A 25,990-nucleotide genomic window follows, 5' to 3' on the forward strand; every position below is an offset into this window, starting at 1 on the left:
TATGATGAGGGCTACAAGCCAAAATGTCTCATGACTCTTAATTGATCTATAATACTATTTGATGTCACCAGGGCAAAGTTGAAATTCAGTCCATTGTTGGTATGCAGTTTCAGTAAATTCTGACTCATTGTTGGAACTGTGCTCTACTAATTAGGCATATATTGCTTTACTGTCTGTTCTTTGGGGTTAATAACATCAAAGGGTTCAGATGTACTCCAAATATATGCAATCGTCTGAATAATATATGTATGTTATGTTGCTTAGTGACTTTTCTTTCAGCTCTTAATTGTAAGGGCAGTTTAATAACTGAAATAATCGCTAAATAAGAGTTTTTCATGTTTTTCCAAAACAATTTCTGTGGTTTTGACTAATATTAAAATGAGAGAAGTAAGAAATTCTTGGGGCTAAGCTGTGTCTGTTTCATGTATAGTAACAGTAAGTGCTGACCACGCTTGTCATATAGTTGATTATACTGAAAAATTAGCCCTAGCAATGTTTCTGTGCAGTGAAGCATTACATTCTGCCAGAATCTATTAAAATGAAATGAATTTGGTTTTGAAAAAAGGCCAAGGCTTGTGAAACTAGAAAACAAATAGTTTATTTTTTTTCTTTTTGGAGTTAATGTGTGATATGATTGTTGTATATGTTTGGAAATGGCATTTTTAAAATGGAAATTTTTACAAAGAAAGCCCTAACCACAAGTGAAGAAGATTTCTGTACTTTTATGTCCTTAGTGAGAAACATACATTCATGTCTGACAGATCAGTATTCTGCTTTCCTTGTCTTAGTTTCTTTGTGCTAATTTGAGAAGTGCAAAACTTCTGTAAAGTGCAAAGATTATTTTGATATTAACTGGCAAGTAACTAAAAAAGTAACTCTAAGATAATTTGAAATGTGTGAACATTCTAAATAGGCAGAGATTCATAATGGAGTTTAAATTTTAATTAATCTTAGATTTTCTCTTAATCTAAAGGGAAAAAAATGATGTAAGGATGAAATCACAGAAGTTTCCAAAAGTCCTTTATCACTGGAATTGAATGAATATGAAAAAAACCTGTTGATTTTTCATAAAAAAAAGATAATGGCCCTCTCAGAGCATAAAGTACATTTTCCTCTTTCCACATATTTTATGCTTATTTGAATTGTGTGTATGTTTGTGGTTAAATGGTGGGAGCAAAGGTGTAGATCTGGTGTCTTCTCAGTCCCTGTTCACCTTATTTTTTTGAGACAAGTCTCTTACCAAACCTGGAATATAAAGGTTATCTAGCCAGACCGCTGTTAGGACCATCTTCCCAGCCCCCTTTCTAAGTCTTCGAAAGATACTTAAGTGAATTCACACTTCACCTCTTTGATTTTTCCCAGGTCATACAAGTCATTCAAGTATCCGTTTGCTTAAATAACTTTCATCTTTTCTTATATTTTTCTGCTTTTTATTTTATTTTACTTTTTTATTTATTTTTGGGTTTTGAGATAGTAGGGCCTCTATGATGTAGACCTGATTGTTCTGTAACTCTTTATGTAGACCAGGCTGTCCTCCCTGTCATAGAGACCCTGCTAACTCTGCCTCCTGGGTGTTGGAATTAAGGCTACTAAAACAGTGTAGCTTGTTATCTGGAGTCTCGTATTACTCCACTTCTTAGGTCTTCAGCAGTCTCTGACCATTAGTAACCATCTACTTTTTAAGTAAGCAGATTAAGCTCTTGCAGGTTCTATAATAGAGAACCTTTTCAAAGGTTTCCTGTATTTAAATTCTGTAACTCCTCCTGAATACATACTGACTTCCTTTTCCTCTAAACTGCCTTGTATCAGGACTGTATAATTTCATCTTTAGTATTCTCCCAGTTGTTACATGAACAGCATCTTTGTTATGCTTATCAGAAAGCTAAATCTATGAATTATTCTTTCATACTCATTCTAAAGTTAACACAGTTGAGAAACTGTGGCAGGGTAGTAATAAGTAACTGGTTGATTTGTTTTCAGCCAAATGTCCACCTGTAGGTGAATAGCAGCTGACCTTTGTCTTTTCAGTCCCTGGGTAGGACTATTAGCAGTTATACTAAAGAGCCCTTGTAGCCTTAGCTAGGATTTACCTAACAGAGCTGAGTACCCTTTATTTTTCTTTGACTATATAACTTTATATATGCTAACAAAATGTGAAAATACTATGTCTGGGGTCACAAACAAACAGCTGGGCCCTGATGGATTTTTGAGCCATTTCAGTTTAATATGGTAACATCGTCTTGAAGTCCTGTTTTGAGAGGGAGCAGTTAAAGCAAATGAGTTTAGTTTCATGTGGAGTAGAAAAGTTATACCATGTGTATACTTTCAAGAACTAGCCCAGGAATGACAGAACATTAAGGCAAACAATGAATTGAGCGTGAGAGTCAGTTTTCTAATAAATCAAGGAAGGGTGAAGCTCTTCAATATAGAATCCACAGGAGGAAAGGTTTTTGTGAAAGAATTATACCTCGACATTCTAAAAGTTCTTTGACATGGGTAAATAAGGTGTGACGAACAGGGAGCCAGTGATCCTTTGACTTCTCAAAATGCCTTTGATAACATTTTATATCAAAGACCTTTTTAAACGATAAATGTTCTCTCACCATGGGGTTGGGGGTAATATTCATGCATATAGATTAGATCTGGTTTAAACACAAGGAAGGAAGGAAGGAAGGAAGGAGGGGGTTTAATTGAGTTCTTATTGCACGGTGAGCTTTTTATAGAAACAATGTTTAGTTTTTTTTTTATGAACTATTTTTCTAAATTATAGGGAGTCAGCATAGTAACTTCCCACTTCACTGATTTTCTGCTTTCCAGTTTATACTTGAAACATAGAGATTTATTATATACATAGTAAATTTCAAAATTGAGGAATATTAACTGAAGGACAGTTTCACAAGTACCATGTGGAATAAGTAGGAAAATGACAAGAACAGCTCTGTGGACACTCTTCAAGTAGTGAAATGGACCTGGGTGTTATTGTACAGGTTAGAAGATTGGAGTTTTGGCTAATCACTAAATTTTTATTTAATATGTTTTTATCAAGAGTTTAAACTTAACATACAAAATTATGATTATGTTATGGCATTTTAAGGAAAATATGGAATTATACATTGTACTTATTTTTCTCCATCCCCCACTGCCTTCTGTTTCTGTTAATTCCTTGTAACCCACAGAGTGACATAGATTCCCTTACCCTGTGCTTTCTCTCCCACCTTTACTAGCTCTTCTCTGCTCTCATAGCCGCCTTTTACTTTTATGTCTTGCACATGCACACAATTGCATTCATGCACAATAATAAATTTATATTTATCTAAAGAAAGATATGTGATATTTATCTTTCTCCATATGCTAAACTACACTTAACAAAATGATCTCAAACTGTCCATTTTTCTGCTGTCATAAGGAAAGCACATAACAAACAATGCATTTCTGGTGGAAATGTGAATGTACTGAGACAGTGGAAGTCAGTATCAAGGTTCCTTAAGAAACTGAACATAAAAGAACATGTGGCAATTAATGACTGCTGAGAAAGAGAAAACCAGCCTTTCTAGGATGAGTCCCCCAATTGGTTAGTCAGTACCAAATGGTCATCTATGAAATCATATGCATATGAGTAACACTAAACAGATTCAAGTGTATGTGTATGCACACAAGCACGCGCACGCAAGGAAGCATGTAATTATCATTAGAAAAAGTATCATAAGTGAGAATACAGACATCACGGTAGTAATAAGAGGTAATGAAATTGAGAAGGAGTTAGAGGGGAATAAAGGAAGAGGCAGAGGGGAAAGAGGGATGGTGGGGATGATGTGACTAGTATTCATTTATGAAGTTCTCAACACAATTTTAAACAATTAAAAAATAAACCTGAAAATAGAACTATATCATTCAACTCTAAGACTCTTGCATATATACTTGAAGGAATGTGAAACTAAAATATCACAGAAATATCTATATCTGCCTGCTTTTGTTGTACTACTCACAATAGGAAATAAATAGGCTTAGATGTCAAACACGAGATAAGCAGATAATAAATGTGGTGCATATATACAGGGAAATTTAATTGTTACACAGCTTAGGTCACTTTTGTTTCTGCACTTAAAAACGCCCATATGATACTGGATATAACCATGGAATGTCTTAGAAATTAACGAGACAAACATATTCTTATCTTTGTTTATAATACATTTATTTTTATCCATGTATTGTGAAATTTGGATCTTCAGTGTGAGGTTGCAAAATGGAAAGAAAAGTTTCACATAAGGATTACTCAAGACAGAAATGTGCTGGTTTATCATGTACATTGTCATACCCAAGAAAGAGGCAGAGAGAAGATACTGATAAAAGGAAATTGAATAGTCTACAGAGATGTTTTTTATATACTTGAATTGAAAAAAGTTCTTTAAAATAATTTTTGAGTAGATCTGCCACTATAAAAAGATGATGCTGTTAGTGATAGTGTTTTGACTGAAAAGTTAAATATTACTAAGAACAAGTTATGTTTTAAGACTAGTTAGGAAACCCTGATGCTTTCCATTTCTAGTCCTTTCGGTATCACTATGCTAAGCTGTATTAAGGAGTTGAGGGAATTTTGAGAGTTGGAGCCCATGTACAAGCATCTGAACTGCAGATCTGTAGCCTGGCTTGTGATCGAAGCATACAAATTGACGCCCAATTTTTTGAAAGGCTTTATTTTTTAAGGCTTGAATAATGACTAGTGTTCTATAATTTATGCTAAGTTATTCTGAACCCCTGGTGCAGTTATTAATAGAGATCTGTTTCTGTCATCCAATACATAGTTTTATTGTGACTTTCCTATAGAAGGTTAAATTTAAGGACAGCTGGAAAAGCTGGGCAAAAAGTGAATATATCATCTACAGAATGGCACTAAGAACAAAAGGGGCAAGATATATGGCTAAGATGTATGAAATAAAGGCAGTTTCTGGGAGTGAGCTTTTTGAAGGCTATGCATCCTCTTTTGACAGCTTTTTCTAAGTGAAGCATGACGATTATACCTTCTAAGAGTGACCGCAGTGCCTAAAGGGCAATCTGTTTGCCCATGGCCTGATTCCCTTAGGACTGAAGTCTGCCTGAGCAGCCCCACTGGATTCAGATACATGTACCTGATAATTTATTAAATTATCAAGAGGGCTATGTCCTTCCTAACCCGTGGTAAATTCTTCAAGGAACAGAAACTAATCTGTGTATACCCCATCAGAAATTATGTACAGTGTTAAGTACTGATGTTGCCAAAGGGCCAAGGGACAGTGCTTATTGGAAATGATAGCAGTTAACTTTCTCTAGTAATCGCTCATCTCAGGGTAGAAGGTTGGATTAAGTGTCCCTAGATGCTCCTTCATATCATTGCCTGTGCAGGAGGGCAATCAGTCTTGAGAAGGTGCATTTAATTATTACATGTTTCAAGGGAGATACTATACTTAGAACTTTATTAGTTTCTTTGAACTGTTCTTGGGGAATCTATATTCCATATCCAGTTTTTCAGCAGTTGTGTCTTTCTACCTCCTTGTCTCCATAGTCACTACTACTATGCTTCAGGTCACTGTCATCACTCATTCCATCAATGGATGACATCACTACCCCTTCTTTCATCCTTTAGATAGTTTTCCATTGAGTAGCAAAGACCATCTTTAAAAAGCAAGCAAACTAAGTAGAAATCCAATAATTTTTCCTGAGAAGAAATAAACAACTGTTTATTCACCCCCAAAAGGGTACCAATATCAGACCAGAATATGAGTCCCTCCCACGGTAAACACAATGGAATCAGTAGATTTCATTGGATTTGCTTTTAAGAACATCAATGATGGGTTAATCTGTAGAAACATGGACAACTTTTGGGTGGCTATAACAAGGAAGGGAAAACATGCCCCAGTTCTGGCCTTGCATTACCACACCCCTTGCTTCTTTTGTGATATCACTTTATATGATGTTTATCCCCTATATTGTAGCCCTATTAGTCTTTTTTTGGTCTCTCAAATACACTGAGCCATGTTATACAAAAGGGATGGTAACTATTTCCTCTTGTTGAAATACTCTTCCTCCACATCTTCAGATGGTCACATGTTTCTGTTTACTTGATTCTTTGCTCAAATATCAGTTCAGTTTGACGTATGCTCTCATTCTCAAGACATACTCATCTTAAACTCTTTTAATGCTGTTAGGAATCTTTAATTATGTTCTTTCATTGTCTGTTTTTACACTAAAAAGTTACATACCATCAGAGACAGCCATTGTCTTTGTTTTTGTATCCTAACTGACTAGGACCATATCTACTGGACAGTAGGCCTAATTCCGTAAATATTTGGGAATGAAGAGACAAATGTCAGTGCATGTTGTGATCAACACAAACAGTTCTCATATACCCATCACATATTTCTTGTGGAAGATGGTTGCATTGACCAGGTGCCTATGTTGTTTAAACGCTAGTAGGAGAGAAAATACAGACCATGAACAACTCAAGCAGATTGCTATACACTGATCAATGTAGGCCAACAATTTGTCATAGATAATAGAATCTGAAAACCTTGTCTCTTCATTTCAGGAGGTGGTAGTTAACAAGCTTCAATATAGTGACTACTTACAATGTTCAAGATACCTCGCATGCCTTAATTCATTCGACTCAGTAAAAAACTCTATGTGATGTTATAATCCCCATTTTATTGTCTTAAGAACTGAAGCATACTCACAGGACTAGTAAATGAGAGAAACAAAAAGGACACAGACACTGTGACTTCATGGCTGATGTCCATATTGATTCCATACCCATCCCCAAAAGGTTATGTCTGTGTGATTTGCATACTGTGACTATGGTTGGACACTTGATTCCTAATGACCTGAAAGTTTTGATGGTGATGACTATTGCTTGACAAACTAGCTGCCTTCAGGTACTGTCAGTTTGATCAATATTATGAGTGGCTTGTCAGTTTTCTATACTTCATCACTGAATAGAACACATATTTGAGTATTTTTGTCGGTAACATCATTATTTATTTTTGGTTTAATTTTTTATCGTGTGGAATATAGTCAATAATGGACAGTAAACGATGGAGACTAGCTTAGGATCCTATGGACATTCTTTTTCTTGAGGGGATACATTTGATTCTAGGGCAATAGGAAGTCCAAAGCTGGGGTGGGTGAAAAAGGAGCTTGAATGGAATTTTGGGGAGAAATGTTTCTGTGACTCTGATCTTACCCATTTTTACCTTTCTAGAAGATAGGCACACAGCAACAAAAAATTGTAGCATTCATTTGTGACACCTGCTGTCCTTCTTCCAGCTGAAAGGATACTAAATGCCAGGAAAGGGAGGAAATTAAGAATCATAGTGTAATTGAGATTACAATAAGTAGTATAACTTTAATCAGTAAGCAGGATGTAGTTGTATACATACACATTGTTGTTTATAATTCATAAACATGCTATGTGGTGTATAATATGTAGTAAGACTAAAGGTGTGTAAATGTAAGAAACACTGAGACTTTTGTCCCCTCATGTACATGTATGTAAAATAGACACACATCCATGTAGTTCTCTTCTACACTCATGTTTCACACCGGCATGTAACTGGTGAACATGATAGAAAGCTCAGTTTGTTGTTTCAGATATACTGCTCTGATACATGGTTATCTATGCATGTAGTTAGAAGAAACACTGTCAACTGTGCAGATGCAGTGCTGAGTTATATATCATGATATTTAGGAGACATACTTAGTGGAACTGTGGTTTTATCAATGTGGTGTGTAATCTGAGTGTAGCAAAGGTACACTGACAGTGATCAATGGTTAGGTTTTACTCCTTTATCTGTTTTTAAAATAACAAGATATGTGTTCAACTAAGACAGTTTTATCGTTTTGGAGGAGCAAAAATATCCAGCATTTATAGTATGCCAGTAGATTTTCCTTTAGTTCCTCAATACCTATAACACTTATTCTTATAATATTTTTCTACACTACAGCAAACAGGTATAGCAAAGCCACGCATTCTAGACCTCACAATGCAACTCTAAAGTGCACCAAAAAGGAAGTCTTGATACTTCATGCTTCTGTTCAACATTAATGCATTAACATTTGCCTCACTGAGTTGCTATTTCATAGAGTCAAACATTAAGCCATATTATCTATAAATATATCCCATTGTAAAGTGTTCACTTTTTGCTTAGAGCACTTTATTTAAAATTTCTGCTTAACCAGTCCTTGATAACATTTTTTAAAAATATGTATTGCAGAGTATAATTATTTGTTAGGAACTTTGAAGACAAGCATTTCTACTGTAGATATATTCTATCTTAAGTCGAAGTTATATATAATAAATTTAGTATATATATATATATATATATATATATATATATATATATATATATATAAACATATGTTGTGCCCCCCTTTTACTGGTTCCCCTTGCAGAGTTCTCCCCATTCCTCCTCACCTTCACCTGTGAGAGGATGCTCTCCCACATCATCCTCCCTGGGGCATCAAGTCTCTACAGGATTAGAGACTCCCACCGAGGCCAAACAAGACAGTCTCCTGCTACATATATGCTGGGGGTCTCGGACCAGCCCATGTATTCTCTATGTTTCTTTCTTACAGTATGTAGAACAACAATTAACACATCATATCATGTTGAAAACCAGGTAATTTTTGATGAAATACAGTGGCCTCTTGTAGCCCAAAGTTTATAAAGGCTTATTTTCAAAGGGATATTAGGTAACATATACAAAGACAATTGTATGGTTCAAAAACAAAGTTATAAAAAAAAGTTGTCTTTATAAAAATTACATTTCATTTCAGTGTATTTAACAATCTTATAACGTGGTAGTAGCATTATGTGACATAATATTTTATAGCATTTCAACCTTATACAACCTGGAATGGAGTCAGAATTTTCTTTCCTTTTTGTTTTTTCAAATCTAAGAAGACATTTAAAAATAGTATTTCCCCTATGGAGAACTGATGCAACAATTTCTCTGTTGCTGTGAGCATGCAGGAGATTGGGGGAAGCAAACATGAGAACATAGCCTAGTCTGTCAAAGATGGAAAATTCTGTAGGTCAGGTGTTGACAGCTCATCCCTAGCTGTGTCTGAGCAGTTTGGAAACACTGCAACCATAGTCACAACATAACAGTACTCTTCAAACAAATGAGAACAATCATTTGGGCTTTGAATCTAGTTCAGCTTCTCTATGGGAAGTAGACCAATGGTGTTTCATGTGAATTCTTTCATTATTAGCAGGAAATTGACAGTGAAGATCGTGTCTACCACCTTGGTCATGACTTCCTGTGTATCAGTATTCTCTTGCCAAAATCAGAAGGCTGAATACCACATGGCAAATGCAGCTAAACAGTCTAACACTGGGAAGATTATTGTTTTCTAAATCTCATTAGAATCTGTTAGATTATAATGTCTTAACATCAGATATACTAACAAATATTACTGCACAATTTGTCATCCTATGGGTGAGCAAGATTAACAGGAAAAAAGACTGTCTTTAGTGTCCTACATAGAATGTATAGTCTACAGGTTCTTAACCATGTGGAATTTTGCTTAGTGGCTCTATTGTGTCCTTAATTACATTATTCTAATTTTCTCTGTATAAAAAAATACAAGTTTTCTTTTGTACTGATGTTGTATACCTGAAGAATATTACCTAACCCCTACTCTACTGTGGCCCAGCTGCCTATGTGTATCTAAAAAGATTCAATTTGGAAAGACAAGAAAATATTAAATCCTATTTAATGAATGTCATTTATCTCCACCATTGATAATTTTCCTTATGTCCTACATAGATTATGAAATACTTTATCAACACAGACTAAAATAAAAGACATCAATATACTCAGATTTGCCAAATTTCAAAATGTGGCTTCATTTACTTCAACTACTTTTTAAAGCTTTACTCATTGCTATTTCTGTGTACGTCTGTGTGCCTGCGTATTTGCAGCATGTACATGTAGGTTCCTGGGGAGACTAGTGTGTCAGATGCCCTTGCTGCTGGAGTATAAATGTTTGGGAATCTTCCGATGTAAGTGCTGAGAACCAAAGCTCTGGAAGAGCAGTAAAGAAACTAGCACCTGAATCTCTTCACTGTAACTTTCATTCTCTACTTTCCTAGATACTACTCCAGTCTATTTACTTCTAGTTTCTTCTAAGTTTTGTGCATTACATACTTATGTATCTTTTTGAGATATTGCAAGATTTTATTTGTATATGAAGTTGATTTTTTTAAAATAAATGATGCCACTCAGGAGTTCTTTCCAAAATTTCTATTGTCAGTCAGCTTTTGGATTTTTAAAACATAACAGTTAGTAGATGAGATTAGCTTTCATGCATTTTTATTATTTATGATATTCCCTTATATGATATAAGAATTTGGACAGTTGTTTGTATGTTTATAGGGTATAGTCATCACAAACTATTCATACTTCTAAAACCAAATGCATAGTTGTTAGTTTTGCAAGGTTGACCTCAGGTATAATAGTTTGATGGACTCCTTAAAAGTTGGTATATAATAGTTTTGTTCAATAGAGAGATTGGTTATAGAACTAAGTTATTCAAGGTTTATAGGGCAGAGTACTGAGGGATTCAAATTATAATTTCTAACTTGTTTCCTTACTAAGAGATCAGACTATTATGTATAATCTCTCCAAATGCAGGTATATGACCAATATGTATGGTCAACCAAGAAAACTCACTTACCATCAGTATTCAGCTTTATTGATGCTTCAACTGTTGGGCACAACTTCCCTTGGAGCTGAAGTCAATGCCCACCCCTTTGGAGTTTAGTTGGTATTTATCAAATGACCCAAAGTTCTCGCCCCAAAGCAAACTGTTGACCTGACCACTCCCATCCTAAGACTATCTGGTCCACCCTTTTCTGTCCCTAAATTAATTTCTTAATTAATTTCTTTTGATCCAGTATCTATAGGCAAACAAACAAACAAACAAAACTACTTCTTTCAGGCATGACATTTAGAGGACATAGAGATTACCCCACAGAAGCTGGATCTTAGATGGCTAGATCTTAGATTTTCTTTGGTTAAACTAAAATTATTTATTGCACATATAAATGTCCATTTGTTTGCAAATTCTCCTCTAGATATTTTGGGTTTATGTTGCTACATAAAACCAATATTTTAAAATGAACATATGTATAATTCTGTATATCATATACTTCATAATATCATATACTTTATAACTTCTTTACAAACATTTATTCTTCAAAAGAAGCTTATGTGAATAGGTGGTAGTGTAGGACTGGTGTGGAAAATTAGATACACTTGAGCTCATTATCCTGTTTCCATGGCCACACAGCTAGTATGTGGCATAGTTGGCATATGAAGCCAGGCAGCCGGAATTCTTCCTTAACCTCTATGCCTAAAATGTGTGCAGAAAGAAAGAAAAAGTTGTACACATCTTCTTCCATGCATATACGTAGGATTACCTAAAATATTTAAGTACCAGTAAAATTTGCTACTATGAAAAGGTATATACATCTTCAACTTTACTGTAACAAATTGTTCTTACTGAAAGATCTAATAACTACTATTGTAGTTGTACATCTTTTCTTAACTCTTGCTTACCTTTTAACTTTCTTTTCTACATATTTAAATATTTAAAGTTCTATATTTTGTTGATTTTAGGCTGTTTTTATGTTTTACTGGAGATTCTGTTTCTGACTCATATTTTCCTATATTCTTGTCTAGTGTTGCTTCTCATACTTACGCTTGTACTTTTCCTGGAATTGATTCTCAGCACAGTGTGAATCGGAGATGATTCTTCTGATAATTATAACCTGTTGTCCCCAAATCTTTTTGCCATGGCCCATTTTACCCTGATTCATAGTGCTATTACTTTCATAATCATTTCCATGTATACATAAATCTATATGTTAATTTTCTACCTCTGCTCTAACTGACTCAGTAGGATAAAACAACACAAATTTATTATCTTACATTCCTGGAGGTCAGCAGTCTGAAAGAGACCAGCAGAACTGCATTCCTTCTTAGGGCACGAAGGAAGGCTCTGTTCCTTTCCTTTTCTAGTTTAAAAAGGCCACCTGCATTCTTTGGCATGTGTCCACCTTAAACAAACAGCATCACTCTGACCTCTATGATCATCTTGCACATCCATGTGTCTGACTTTAACCTTCCTGTTTCTTCTTTTGAAGACCCTTGTAATGGCAGTGTGCTCACCAGGATTATCTGATTGCAGGAACCCTAATGTTAGGTACTTGTAAAGTCCTTCATGCCATGCAGTGTAACATGTCTATAGATCTCTACAATTAGGATGTGGACGTATACTGGTGTGAATAGTCAGTCTACCATAGTCATCTTTCTGATGACTATGATCTAATGGCTATGTTCTGATGACTATTGTTCTTTTTTCACAGTTTTGATTAATTCATTTAAGCATACCTATGAGGTTATATTCTATGTAAATAAGGATTTACAGCTTGCGCCCTGCTTTAACTTTTGTCTACAAATTCTCACTCAAGGCTTGGTGTGTTTCTTTCTGTGTTGTGTAATTGTAAGTTTTTAAATCGTCACTGTGGGAACTAAATGGTGAAAGTAGTTGAAATCCAGAATTATGATTTACCCAGAGCCATTTTTCTTGATATTTTCTTGGTAATGGGTGTAATTTCAAATTTCTGTTGACTGTGACAGTGGAACCTTGATTCTAATACAGAGGAGGTATAAGCTTCCTCTACCCTGAGCTTAGACAAATTAGCATCCTGTTTCTCCTCCTGCCCCAGTAATGAGTTCATTTCTTTCCTAGATCATTTTACAGAGGTGTAGTTCCTTAACTAATCAGATGTCATAAAAGATGATTTCCTTTTCTGTTCCCTGTCCTGTCCAGATCTTAAAGCTTGTTCTTCATAAATGGGTGTTGAGTTTTTAGTACTTAGCCAACTGACACAGCATACTCCTTCTATCTAGCTTCTGCTGCACTAACTCATGCTGTGTTCTGAGGTTTTAGTTTCTAGTTAGTCTTGGCTCCTAGAGATTTTGCTTACCCCAATGGTAACTGACATCTTCAAAAGTCTCCTAAAGCCTTCCTTGCTGAGTCTTTCTTTACCCTTTTCTGAGTGTCTCATGCATCTCCTCTGAAGGATATTTGTGCTTTATGCACCATAGAAATGCAGAAGCTCATTTTTGGGGGACATTTATAACTCTTGCCTGGGGACACTTTTGACTTGGTTACAATTTTATATATCAATATTATATCATTAATCGTGATTCTTTGTCGTACAAAAAAATTGCTAATATTACATCTGAGAAATTTAGTACAGATAGTGAAAATTATGTTATCAGATTTCTTTTTTTGTAATGCCAATTACTATAAGTAAGATACCTAAATCTTTTTACCTTAGTTTCAACCCAATTATCCTAATTCTCATTTTTCTGTTCTCTTTCCAGAATGTGTGCTGTGTTTGGTGGAATCTATTGTCTTCGCCATTCTGTACAGTGCCTTGTAGTGGATAAAGAATCCAGAAAGTAAGGATGCTATAAGTAACTTTCCTATATTTATACACCAGACAGGGGTGAAAAATATAGAAGTTGCTTTTTTAAACGTGATTCTTGAAAGATCCTCCTTGGTATTAATAACATATCAACCTTGATTAAAAGTAATTTGTGTTTAGGTCTTCCTGAACAAGAAAAGTGAGTTCAGAATATAGAAACTAAATTAATTCCCCTGCAATCTGACTATAGCTCCTGATCATTCAAGCTTGGAAGACAAATCATTTCAGCTGCCGGGGGTAGGTGATGAGTGATGTTAGTTTTCCTTGTGGCCTTACCTCCTCTAATTGATTTTCATCAGATGACAACAAAGCCCTCTGTTATTGCATTTTTAAAAATGGAGCTCACCTAAAGACTCATCAGATTAATCTCTGCTGATAATGCATGTCACTTCAAGAGAAAAGACTTTAATGAGTTTTTAGGTAGATTGTTGTCATAAACTATGCTGCCCTGTTATCTGAGGATAAATTCTTTTACAACAGAATCAGGCTACAAGCTGGTTGAGGATTAAAGTATGAGTTTACCCACTTTCTTACAATAGCTGAGCACCGTCTATTTACCTCTGTTTTGTATTTTAATTTTTAATTTTTGTATTTTGTATTTTTAATTTTTCTAGAATCTATTATTATTTACTAATACACACTCTTGTCTGAATTAAATTTATGTAAAACACCATTGTACACTTTCTAAGTATTCCCTTGAAAAAGAAATAAATAGCTCAACTGGATGGAGTTTTAGGAGCTGTTAAAACCGTTGTTTTTCTTCTTTCTCAGACATTCTCAAGTACCTATTGACCTATATCTTATAGATGATTTTAGAAATATGTTGAAAGTATTGTTGAAATTATAATACTTAGTAACTAAAATCTTAAATTATGTAGTAATTTTGTATAGTCTAAATGGAATAAATTGGCCATTAATTTCTCATAAGTGAATTATAGTGTTATAAGTAGTTAATTTAGCTAGATTTATTTCTAGAAATAATAGAGAGAAGCTTTGCAGCTCTGTGCTGTAAAATTTGACACATGATTTTAAGTTCTTATAAAGTATCATTAGTAATCGAACAGTACAGAATCATCCTATCTAAATAAAAGAGGTAACAGTATACAAGAGACTATCACTAAAATTTTTGGATATTCAGATTTTGGCATGAGGAACTCTATGTAAGGTAATAAAGGAGCTGTTGTCTTTATGCCTCACAGTTTGTTTTTCCTTATACAGTGATTTTGAAACAAGAAGGCTTCCCTGTGACAGAAAGCCAGATAACCAATTGCTTGTTTGGTGTTTATTTGCTTAGGTCATTTTTATCATCTTTGGGCACTATTCCAGTACCACATGTTGTTCTCAGTGATGTCAAGAATTCGCATGGCTCATATTTCTTGTTGGTTCTTTCTTGCTTGCTTACTTTCTTAAAATAGGTATGCTAGTACTGTAATAGCATTTGTTGAAATAAAGGACTTACATTTTACATTTACTATTCTGAACAAACTACTTTCATGAACTTATACTGATTCTAGTTGGAACAGATAGGTGAAGACTAAAGGTCTTAGATACCATAAGAACCTCCAGACTTGCAATTTCAAAACTGTACAGTGACCAAGGAAATAGACTAAATATTATTTTACATATCTCCAGGAATTATTTTTTTGTTGGGTTGGTTTGTTTGGTATTTTGAGATAGGTTTTCACCAGATTACAGATGCTTGTCACCACTTTTGGATGGGAAACTAGTTATAAGCAATATTCAAGTAGAATCTAATATAGATCATTTTTAGATGACTGAGAAACAGTGCTCTGAAGGTGAATATAGAGATTTAGGCAAGAGTACTGTGTTTCGTGATGAGCTTGAGTATCCTAGATATTAATTTATTATAAGGCTTTGTCTTGTTGGACTTGCCATTATACTGGCAGTATGAACTTGAGGTAGTAGGCAGCTTGCTTCTTTTGTATCATCATACAAGTCCCAAAGCACCATATTTATTAACAAAACCTAATCCTGCAATAAGAGGGGCTATTGAATAATATTAGTGCTGTGAATGATAGCAAGTCCTTTTTATGGCAAATTCCCTTATTTGTAAGATATTTTCGAAGAATTCTGAAGACTCATTGAGTCTTCTTTTAGACTTGACTTATTATTTGGTTACGTCAATAATATTGAAAAGTACTTAGATGACGCCTCTTTAACATTTAGAAATAAGTGATTTTAAAATGTTTCATGTGCCAAAGTGTGGGCCAGTTACATTATTGGGTAATGAGAAATTAGAAAGAAATTGGACACTTTGTGTCTATTTTTTTAAGCAACTAGCACAGTGCCTCTTTTATGGTTGCCTTTTACAAACTCTCATGTTAGTTGTTATGGTGTGATACGGATGGTGAACGAAGTAAATAAAATATAGGTCCTCTGTAATTTGGGATTCAGTGGGACAGTGCAGCCTTCAATGTCACATAGACTGTATTTGAATTCTGACATTGATATTTTCAATCTTTGTGAACCTAAGCAAGAGGTTTAACCCCTCTGTGCCTTAATGTTATTATAAAAAGTGGAGTGGCTGACAAGCCATACCTTGTATAGTTGTTGTATATTACCAGAGCAGATAAACATCATAAAATTATAGATTACACATACAGGTAATTTAGTAGTAGTATATGTAGTTAGAAACCTTGGCATGCCATAAAGGAAGAAGGCCGGTTTTGTTCTACAGTTTGCCAAGAAGTGTGACTTAGAATTTTTAAACGATGTTAAGTAATTTCTGCAGTGATTTGGAAGGAACGTAATGAAAGCAGATTGGGAAAAAAATGTATAATCCAGTGAAAGGTATATTGTATATTTTTTCTATATGAATACATTTAATGAATATGCATAAAATATAAAATTAAAAAGTAAAAAAAAAGAAAAGGGACTCTTTACCTCTAGAATCTCAATTGTTTAATCTTTTCCCATCTTAACACTGTTCACTCCCACAGAATAATTCAGTCATCTATCCTTTCTCCAATTCATGCAAGTGTTAGCTGTTTTCTATGTACCAGGCACTGGGAATGCAGATGAGAACAAGAGAATCAGGATTTTTGTTTCCGTGCAGTTTAGAAAGTCCATTGGAAGACATTATAAAACAAATTAGCCAAGTAATTATATATTGAGAGTCATTTGGTTCACAGAATATGGCATTGTATCATCTGCAAATAAACTCGGAGGCCTTCTAGGAGACAGTTGACCACTGGCACTCATTTCTTTCCCCTTTTTGTTTCTCACCTTGACAGATAACACTGAAGTGATTGTGCATTTCTGTACCTGAGACATTCTCATATTTATTTGCTTAACTCTTTGATCCATACAAACATTGTGAATGTAGCACTGCCACCAAATTACATTCCCTGATACTCTGCCAGTTGATTCAAAGCTGAGTTAGATCCCTCACTTAATTCTCTGCAATGGCCTTTCCTCACCTTTCCGCTGAGCGACATTATTATTTTTAAATTGCCCATGTCTGCATCTTCATTGTTACCTATAGGATCAGTACTTGGCATAGGTACTTGCCATATTTTTATGTTGATTAAATGAGATATCAGCTTTCTTAGCATTCCACTGCCTTATTAACTGCAACCAGAGTCTAAGGCAGTAGCAGTGGAGTGAGAGAGAAGAGGTTAATTACAAGAAATATTTTAAGATGGAGTCTATAATAGTAGCAGATTAGATATGAAGAGAGATTTGGGTGGGAAAGTTTTAACTGCTGGTTAAAGCTGTACTTGATAGAGAGATTACAAGGGAGGAAAACAGATGTAGGGCTGTGATAAAGTCAGTTTGGAGCATACCATGCTAGATATAAAGGAAGTAGGTAAATGATAATTGTGTACTTGAAATGGTATAAGAACCGATTTTAAACATCTTTGCTCCCCAATGGTAACTGTCAGTGGTGACTGGGTGTGTTAATATGATTTTGTTATTCATTACACACTGTATAATACACCAAATTATCACATTGTATTCCTTGAGTATATATGGTTTTTATTTACCACTTAAATATTCTTAGAAGATTAAGTAGACTCTATAAAGAAAGAGCAAATTAGTACATAATTTAAAAGATGACATACATTTTATGAAAAGGTCAGAGCAACAAGTAAAAACCCAATCTTGTTAATGGTTGAAATGACTGTAGTAGATGGTCAGCCCAGAAATATCATTGTGACTATTTTGAAACCATTTTTTGAAAGATGTAAAACCTAATGCCTTTGAGAAAACTCACAAGCCGTGTCCAATAGGAATACCTGTTTTGTTTCCTTCCATGATTAGGAATCTTATCATTTCCTTAATTAACATTTTTCTTTTTTATTATTTCATTTCTAATTTCCATACTATGTGATTACCTGGGGCTTCTGAAGATCAAAGGGATTGCATACCTGTTCATACTGTTTTTTTTTCTTCTTGACTGAGTTCCAGATGTTTTGCTTTAGACTTGCTGAGGTTTTTTCCCCTCCCTTATTGTCAGTTTGCTATGGCTGCTCTCATATCAGTGAACCAAGAGCTGAGTGAGTGCTGTGGTTTGTTGATTTAGAAAGCCTTGCCTATGAACTGTTCTGTCTGGCTTCACTGATTCTTATGATCAGCTTGGTCATTGTGTCCCTGTAACTAGGAGCTCCTATCATGTTCCTTCTCAATTTACTATTTATGAGGCTCAGCAAGGCCCTCTGCTAAGTCCGAAATGCTGTTAATCTTAATGGCTTCCTCAGGTTTGTGTGGGAGGAGTAGGCAGGAGGGTATTTTAATGTGTCTGGCAGCACTGTTTCATTTTGTTGTTTTCCATTAAGCGAATGTCATCTAATTTTTATATTAATCTTTATAATACAGATTAAGAGTAGGTCCCAAATCAATATCCGTTCTTCATTGTTCTCCCAATTAGGCTGAATATATGGCAGTAAGTCAAGTATCTGAGGAAAAACAAATCTTAACCACTTACTTAACATGCCTTGGTTTGCAGAGAGGTTTGCTTAGGCCTACTGCCTCAGTACTTCAGGGCAAGAATGAGGCTAACAGGTGAGTCATGTTGTTACCATCAACCAGACTGAGACTGGGCCTCCATAACAGTCACCTCCCTCTGTACAGATGTGCATCATTTCGCTCTATCTTTAGCTCTTTACTTTTCTCACACAACATAAAGATGCAGTAGTAGCAGAGGCTTCACTATGATTCTTTCTTGGGACTCGGAAGCTTATCAGAATCTCCAGGGGTACTTATTATTTGAAAAGTCCCCCAGGTGTGATTCTGATTTGTTTCCCTCTCCTGCTCCTCCTCCTCCCTTGGAAATCAGTTTCATCTGAAGCTTCTGCATAAACAGGCACATTCATTAGCATCTTATCCCTGCATAGTTGAGCTTGCATTATTTACTCTCTGCATTATCTGCATTTATTCTTTCTGATGCTGTAACACCTGAAACCAGTGTCTGCCAGTCACCAAGGGATCTCTATTAGACTTTGGTAGCAAACAAAGTAGCAAAGACTTCATAACCTTGACTTGAAGGCTAGGTTTATTTCTGGGTTGCTTTGTTTGTTTGTTTGTTTGTTTGTTTGATAATGGGAGCGCTTTGAAAAGGTACTAAGGTTCAAGATTTATATGAAAAACACTCTTCTCTCAGTTCTAGTCCAACATTATACATGAAAAGTTTCAAGCCTTTGCCAACATTGAATTTAAAGTAAACACCTGTTATATCTTCTGCTCAGTTTCTCTAATGAATGTCACAGCTTACCTGCTTCTTCTAACAGCTTCACAGATATTCACCCCTTGAGCCATCTGATTCATCTTTTATACATTCCATAGTAACAGTCAGATATCAGTAAATTTCACCCTAACATTTCAATATGAACATCATGATCTACAGCTCATTGTTTTCCATTGCCTTTTGAAATAAAATTGTAGTTGTGTCCCATCCTTAAGTACTCACCTGTTAAGTTCAAACAAAAGACAAATATGCATACCCAAGTCCTATCAACATACACAGGGCTTTATACTCCCTTTTATTTGCCTGCCTGCATTATTCCCTCTTCAATTTCTATAACTTCTTAGTTAAAAGTATTCCCTCTTCAATTTCTATAACTTCTTAGTTAAAAGTAAGAAATGCTTGCCAGTGGTTATAGGGCAAATATAATCAGTGTATCATGACAATTCAGCAGATACCTCTTCTCCATTTCTTCAAGTACATTGATTTTTAAAATGTTTTTGAATGCTTAAGAAACAAACTTATCTCTCCACTTTTCAAAAGTTATCTTGGCCAGTATTTTATGTAAGTCCTTCATGCTATTTTAGTGAAGTACTTTATAGATAAGATGAGCTCTAGTTTAAGGAAATGTAGGAGAGTTGAAGTGTAGGCAAATGGAGAAATCATTTAAATATCAATACAACAGATTTATATTAAAGTTCCTTAAATATTTAGACATATGTGTATAATATCAATAGAACTTGATAGTCTAACCTGCCAGCAGTGGTATGCCATTTATTCAATAATATCAGCAAAATACAAATTCAGTTCCTTCATGTTATTTTTAATTCTACCTGTTATAAATCTCTTATTTGGCTTGTTTAGAACAATTGAGGATACTTTTATTTATAGCAGAATATTTTATTTAGATAGTTTTAAATGTATTTATTCACTTTACAACCCAGTATCAGGCCCTCTTCTCCTCCCAGTACCCCTTCACACAAGTTCTCCCTGCATCCTACCAAAAGTGAAGACTTTTAGAAAGAATGAGTCCCCCTCTGGGTTTCACCTCCCACTAAATACCCCCCCCCACACACACACATCAAGTTGCTGTGGGATTAGGCCAATCCTCTCCCACTGAGGCCAGACAAGGTGGTCCATTTAGGGGTGCGAGATGCATAGGTAGGCAGGCAGGCAACAGGCCCAGGGACAGCCCTTGCTCCACTTGTTGGGGGACCCATATGAAGACCAAGCGTATAGCAGAATATTTTATATACAATATGAATGTGAAATCATTTGCTTGCATTTTTATAAGGGCCAGCATATAAGTTTATTTCTAATAAAATAATTCTAGTACCAAAAGAAGCTGTGACAAAAGGAAATTGATATTTCCATAATAAAAAGATATAGCAAACATAACAGTCATTTGCATATAGTTCCTGAAATATTGCATAGAGGCTTTCTCAGTGCTGGTAAGTCCGTTTCAAGGATGTCGCCCTTAGTCCATTAGTTTGGATAATGAGCCCTATAAAGTACATTTATAACTTGTGGCACTGCAAGGAGATGGATTCTAATTTTCATCCTTTTATCTAGACACATTGAAAGAAGGTCAATGGAGGGTTCTATATGATTCATTGTCCCAACACATATCAGATGACAGAGACCTGAGAATGTCTGTGCATAAGTGTTTTCCGTATTTGGAAAGAGCACTTGAAAGAAATCTGTCCATGATTATCCTTTGAAGTAAAGTGGAAACAGATATTAAAAGAAGCTCTACCCCCTTTTTTTCTGTTTAAAACATTATCAAACACATGACCAGATAGCTATTCTTGAACAAAAGAGAAAGCAACACTTAACAGAAAAATAAAAAGCCTTTAGTGGCTTTTACAGGCTGTGAATGATACAACATGATATTTAATCAGCTTTCTTTTCCTCTTAGAACCGTTAAAGGTGGTAAAAAGGAAAGCCGATTTTCTAAACAAAGAAACCGCTTCTATGTTTCTAAATGTGAGGAAAGCTTGGAATTCTGCAACGACGCTTTACTGGACTTACAATTACAGACTAATGGCAATCAAAATAAATATTTAAGTAACAGTATACATGTGTTTACAATTTAAAAGATGTCAGAATAATAACCAAAATATATGTCTAGTTCAGTGTCAGAAAATGTAGAGTAGTTGGCAATTTCTTTAAGCTTTACATGAGTCCAAATTCAAAATTAGCCGTTCATTATTTAATTTTCTCAATTATTTCATCATTAATATGATCTTTTATCTATTCTTATCTTCTTTATAGATGTAAAGCAATGATAGATCAGTTTGGTCAAAGGATAATCTCTAAACATTTCATTATTGAAGACAGTTACCTTTCTGAGAAAACCTGTTCCCGTGTACAATACAGGTAAGGTGTCCTCCACCCCATTACACAAAGGAAGGGAAAACTTCTGTCCGTGTGGTTATATTGACCATCTCATGATTCTGTTTTTCAAGTACCATTCAGAGGTATACCAAACCAAAGGTGTACTCTTAGTTCTTGCCATTCTTCCCTACTTGGTTCTGTTGCGAGGGAAGCCCGGCAGAATGTCTTCTCTTTTGCCTCAGCTGGAGTTTGTCTGTAGGTCATGCATCCTTCTTTCTTGAGCCAAGAAAAGATTAAAGCAGGACTTGACTGGGTTTTGACACTTTTATCCTTACTTAAATCTTTGAAACATGCCTTCTGCTGGTTACATAACAATAAATGAAACTTATCCGTGGAATCTGAATCACTGCTTTCCTCTTTTGTGCATTTCAGGCAAATTTCCAGGGCAGTCCTGATTACAGATGGATCTGTACTAAAAACGGATTCAGATCAACAGGTGATCCATCCTCTATGTTTTTTCTTAGAATAAAAGCTGTGTATTTTAAGAAATGCATGCAAATAGTGAACTTATTCCTGCACTGATTAACATGTCTGTCTTTACATAACGTTTTTATGGCAAGAACAGTGAACGTCCACTCTTAGCAGATTTTAAGTTTATATTATAACATTTGTAACCATGGCCCTTATGCTATGTATTAAATCTGTAAGAGTTTGTATTCACTCTGTAAGAGTTTTCATTTAATTACTTGGCAAACAAGTGCCTTTTACTCAGCATCCCAAGTCCTGGCCTCCTAGAAGACATTGATAGCTATGATAGCATATCTGCCTTCAAATACAGCACAGCCTGGGGGGCGGGGGTACAGATAGAGACAAATAGGAAGTGTAGTTCAGTGTGACAAGGATTAGTGTTGTATAGTTTAAGGAAATAATATAGCAATTGATGTTTCACTCGGCACATTGGTCTGCCACTGTTGGTTTATAGGTCTGGGTCTCCCATTAAACCATAGAGTTTGTGAATACATCTCAGGGTGACTGAACTGCAAAGAGAGCAAGTAGAGACAATTCTTGGAAGAAGCTAAGCTGTGAAATGTAGCCCCTGAAGAGCTATGTGGAAGCAAAGAGGGCTATCTTTTAAAAGGTTGCTATGTATTTTATCTGTTTGAACAGAGTCAGCAAAAGAGCTGAGATACTTGGGCAAGAAAGAGTAATTGATGAGTTGAAGCCCACACAAAATCAGAAATGAACCAGGCAAAGCACTGCCCTTAGAAATGTGACTTTTTGTTGAAATAAGAGGATGAAAATGGGACTATTTGTAAGTTTGGGAGTTGACAAATTCTGATCTTTAAATTACAAGTGAAGTCGTGTTTCAAGTATGAGGCTTACAATCAACTCAAACCTCAAAGAAAAACCTACAATAATTACTTTATGGAGTGCCCTGTTCTATGTATTTTTTCTTAAGCAGTATCAATGTTCCAGTCAAGTCTGAATATTGTAGACTTACAGGATCATGAATGTTCTCCATCCCTCCCATCTCTTTTAATCTTTTATTCCCATTCTGTCTGTTTATAGACATATAAACCATTATCCTCTCTATATTGTCTGATTATTATCATCTATCCTCTCCTTTGCCATAGATGCAATTGTGGATATCCTTCTAATACCTCCAATTCCTATTTTGGCTGGGCCTTCCACTGCAACAACAGAGGAACTTCTCTTCCCCATGTCTGGTTCTTAATTGTATCTGTATCAGTGAGGGCCATTTGAGAAAACTATGTAACCAAGCAGATTGGCCCTCCCACAAAAGTCGTGGCATCAATTGCACACAGCTAGGTCCTGCTCACATTACAAATTCTCTCACTGGTTTTTGATCACTTGCTCATTCACCTCAATGGCTAGTACCAGTCTTCACTTTCTAACCTGCTTTGTTTATCTTCTTGTTTCTCTGGGTAAAATAAAATACCCACCATGCACAAAGGAACTTGAACTTCTGCCCTACCACTCACAATATTTGTATAACATGACTAAGGAGTCCTTCTCTCCCTTGTCCATTGGTAACCTCCTTCACAGTTGCCTTTGACACATACATGAACACTTGAGTGAGCATACATACACAAAACTCACTCTTTCATACACACATACAGACACATCCACTGAGTTTTTAAGTTAAAAACAATCAAAATAACCCCGATCTTTTGACTCTGTCTCCATCTCTACTGAGTACTCATCCTCTCCTTTCTTTTTAATAGTATTTTCTGTACACTATTCTTGCTGCTTCCAGCTCCTGAACTCACAGTCATTTCTAAACCACAATGCAACTTCTGCCCATACACTTCTACCACAATTTATCTTACTGAATATATTAAAAATCATGATATTCAGGGTCAGGGGCCACTTTTTAATGTTTTCTGCCAGAACTTTCCTGATGGTTTTGACAATATTTTTTGCTGTCTTTGGCTTCCATGCCCTGTGCCCTCCTCATAACACTGACAGTTCCTTCTCTTCATATCTGAAGCTCTTTTTTATCCTATCATTTAATATCAAAATTCTCCCTTTATCCAACTTCATTATACTTCTCCCTCCCTGCACACATAACAAATGACTCCGTGTATCCCCATAGTCTCAACTCCACATGAATACTGGAGAACACCTCCTGGAGACCCAAGGGTGCCAGAACCATATGTCAAAGGTCTGTTGAGTATCTGTCAAGAGATAGTCACTTAAAGCTAAAGCCACTGTCATACTGCTTGACATCTTGTGCTCACTGTTGCTGAGAACAGAACTGATACTATTTGACCCACACAAACTTCCTTGTCTCTGACATCTCTTCAACCTTTGGGTCCTACCCATGTACTTCATAAATGTATTCTCTGTTCTTTACTTTCTCATGGTTAATTTACTATTCCCATATATAACCATCTCTTCCTTGTAGCTGGTCACCCTGCTTCACATCAGTCTTTTTCAGATCCATCCTCCCTCTATGTTTCTGAGAAAGTTATAGTCCTTTATTATCCCCAGGCCCTTCCTCCCTTTCTTTCTTCTCACTTCTCTTTATATCTTCACTTTGATCATAGGTAGAACTAAGAAGTGTAGCGAACAGGGAAAGACAAGTAGACAGTCCAGGAACACTTAATGGTGATACTAGAGGGCTGACTAGATTCTCCTTTAACATCTTCTCTGTGAAACATCAGACAGCTAACATCTCAGCTTTCAGGTGAGGGAAGTGCTCCAGTCGAATAATACTGATTGTATCTTGGTAATAAATCATGATAATTACAGGAACCAAAAGAAGTTCTTTTCTGTTGGTAAAGTAATTAAAGGAACATTTTCAGTTATGGCCATATTTTTAGTCCTAGTCATTTCATTATTTCACAGTGTTCAATGTCTTGTGGTTTCTCTCTCTTTGATGCTAAAGTACATTTTCTATCCTTAATAGCAGCAGAGGGAGTTAAAGGGAACATGGAGACCTGTTTTTGAGATATCATAAGCCCCAAAATAGATGGCAAATAGGACAGTATTGCTATCAAAACAATTTCTATTTTAAAAATGTGTTGTAGTTGCTTCCTTTTGGGGGTATGAATATGGCCGTCCTAGTCAAAATGTAACCACAGCACATGTAGGGAAAAGGGAAGATGGTGCTTTCTCTTTTGCTAGCATTTCCTTTAAGAGGGTAAAATTTCCTCAGATTAAAGATTTGATAGAGGAATAAGACTGAAACCCTAGCTCTACAAAGAAACATTGGTCTGGTGGTCATGTAAAGCCTTTAAAATACAAGCCATATAGCATATAAATAGTAGATAAGACCACTTATTGATATGATCTGATTTCAAGGAACAGAGTGCTTATATTTTAACAGTACTATTACAGTTGCATTCCTTTCTGAATAGTATGTGGTATGTGATGGATGGAATCAGTGTTAAAATTTGGAATTATTCGTGATTGGTGAGAATCATATAAATAATATATAATGAAGAAATTGTAATATTGAGACATGTGTTACATATTTTACTCCCAAATAAAATTATTATAAGCCAAATTTGTTTTCAAATATCAAAAGATACTTGGGAACTTAGAAGTTAGCTCTATCAAGATAGCAAAATAAAAGAGACCTAACAGTTATTTCTGATCCGTATTCCTGGCTTTCAGGTCTCCATTTTGACAGTGCCAGCAGAAGAGCCAGGAAGTTTTGCTGTTCGAGTCATTGAGTTATGCTCTTCAACAATGACATGCATGAAAGGCACATGTAAGCACAGTAGTCTCTCGCTCTCTCTCTTTTCTAAGTGCTTCTTTTAAAACTTAGTTATTAAAATTTTTAATGATTATATAACACAAAAAAATCTATATTCGACACAATATTGGTTTTGATACATAGATAGATAGATAGATAGATAGATAGATAGATAGATAGATAGATAGAT

At 35.4% G+C, this 25,990-nt stretch overlaps 1 protein-coding gene across 1 annotated transcript in view; it reads left to right on the top strand.

Moving 5' to 3' along the window:
• The window catches only part of Chm (CHM Rab escort protein), a 144,212-nt gene that overhangs the window by 82,775 nt on the left and 35,447 nt on the right, over positions 1-25,990 (top strand). The window contains exons 9-12 of the mRNA XM_028782022.1: positions 13,431-13,508; positions 21,513-21,617; positions 22,008-22,071; positions 25,719-25,815. Coding sequence (XP_028637855.1) covers positions 13,431-13,508; positions 21,513-21,617; positions 22,008-22,071; positions 25,719-25,815 — 344 coding nt within the window. The remainder of the gene's footprint in view (positions 1-13,430; positions 13,509-21,512; positions 21,618-22,007; positions 22,072-25,718; positions 25,816-25,990) is intronic.

The sequence above is a fragment of the Grammomys surdaster genome, unplaced genomic scaffold, assembly GCF_004785775.1.
Source record: "Grammomys surdaster isolate TR1022 unplaced genomic scaffold, NIH_TR_1.0 61, whole genome shotgun sequence".
Lineage (NCBI taxonomy): Eukaryota > Metazoa > Chordata > Mammalia > Rodentia > Muridae > Grammomys > Grammomys surdaster.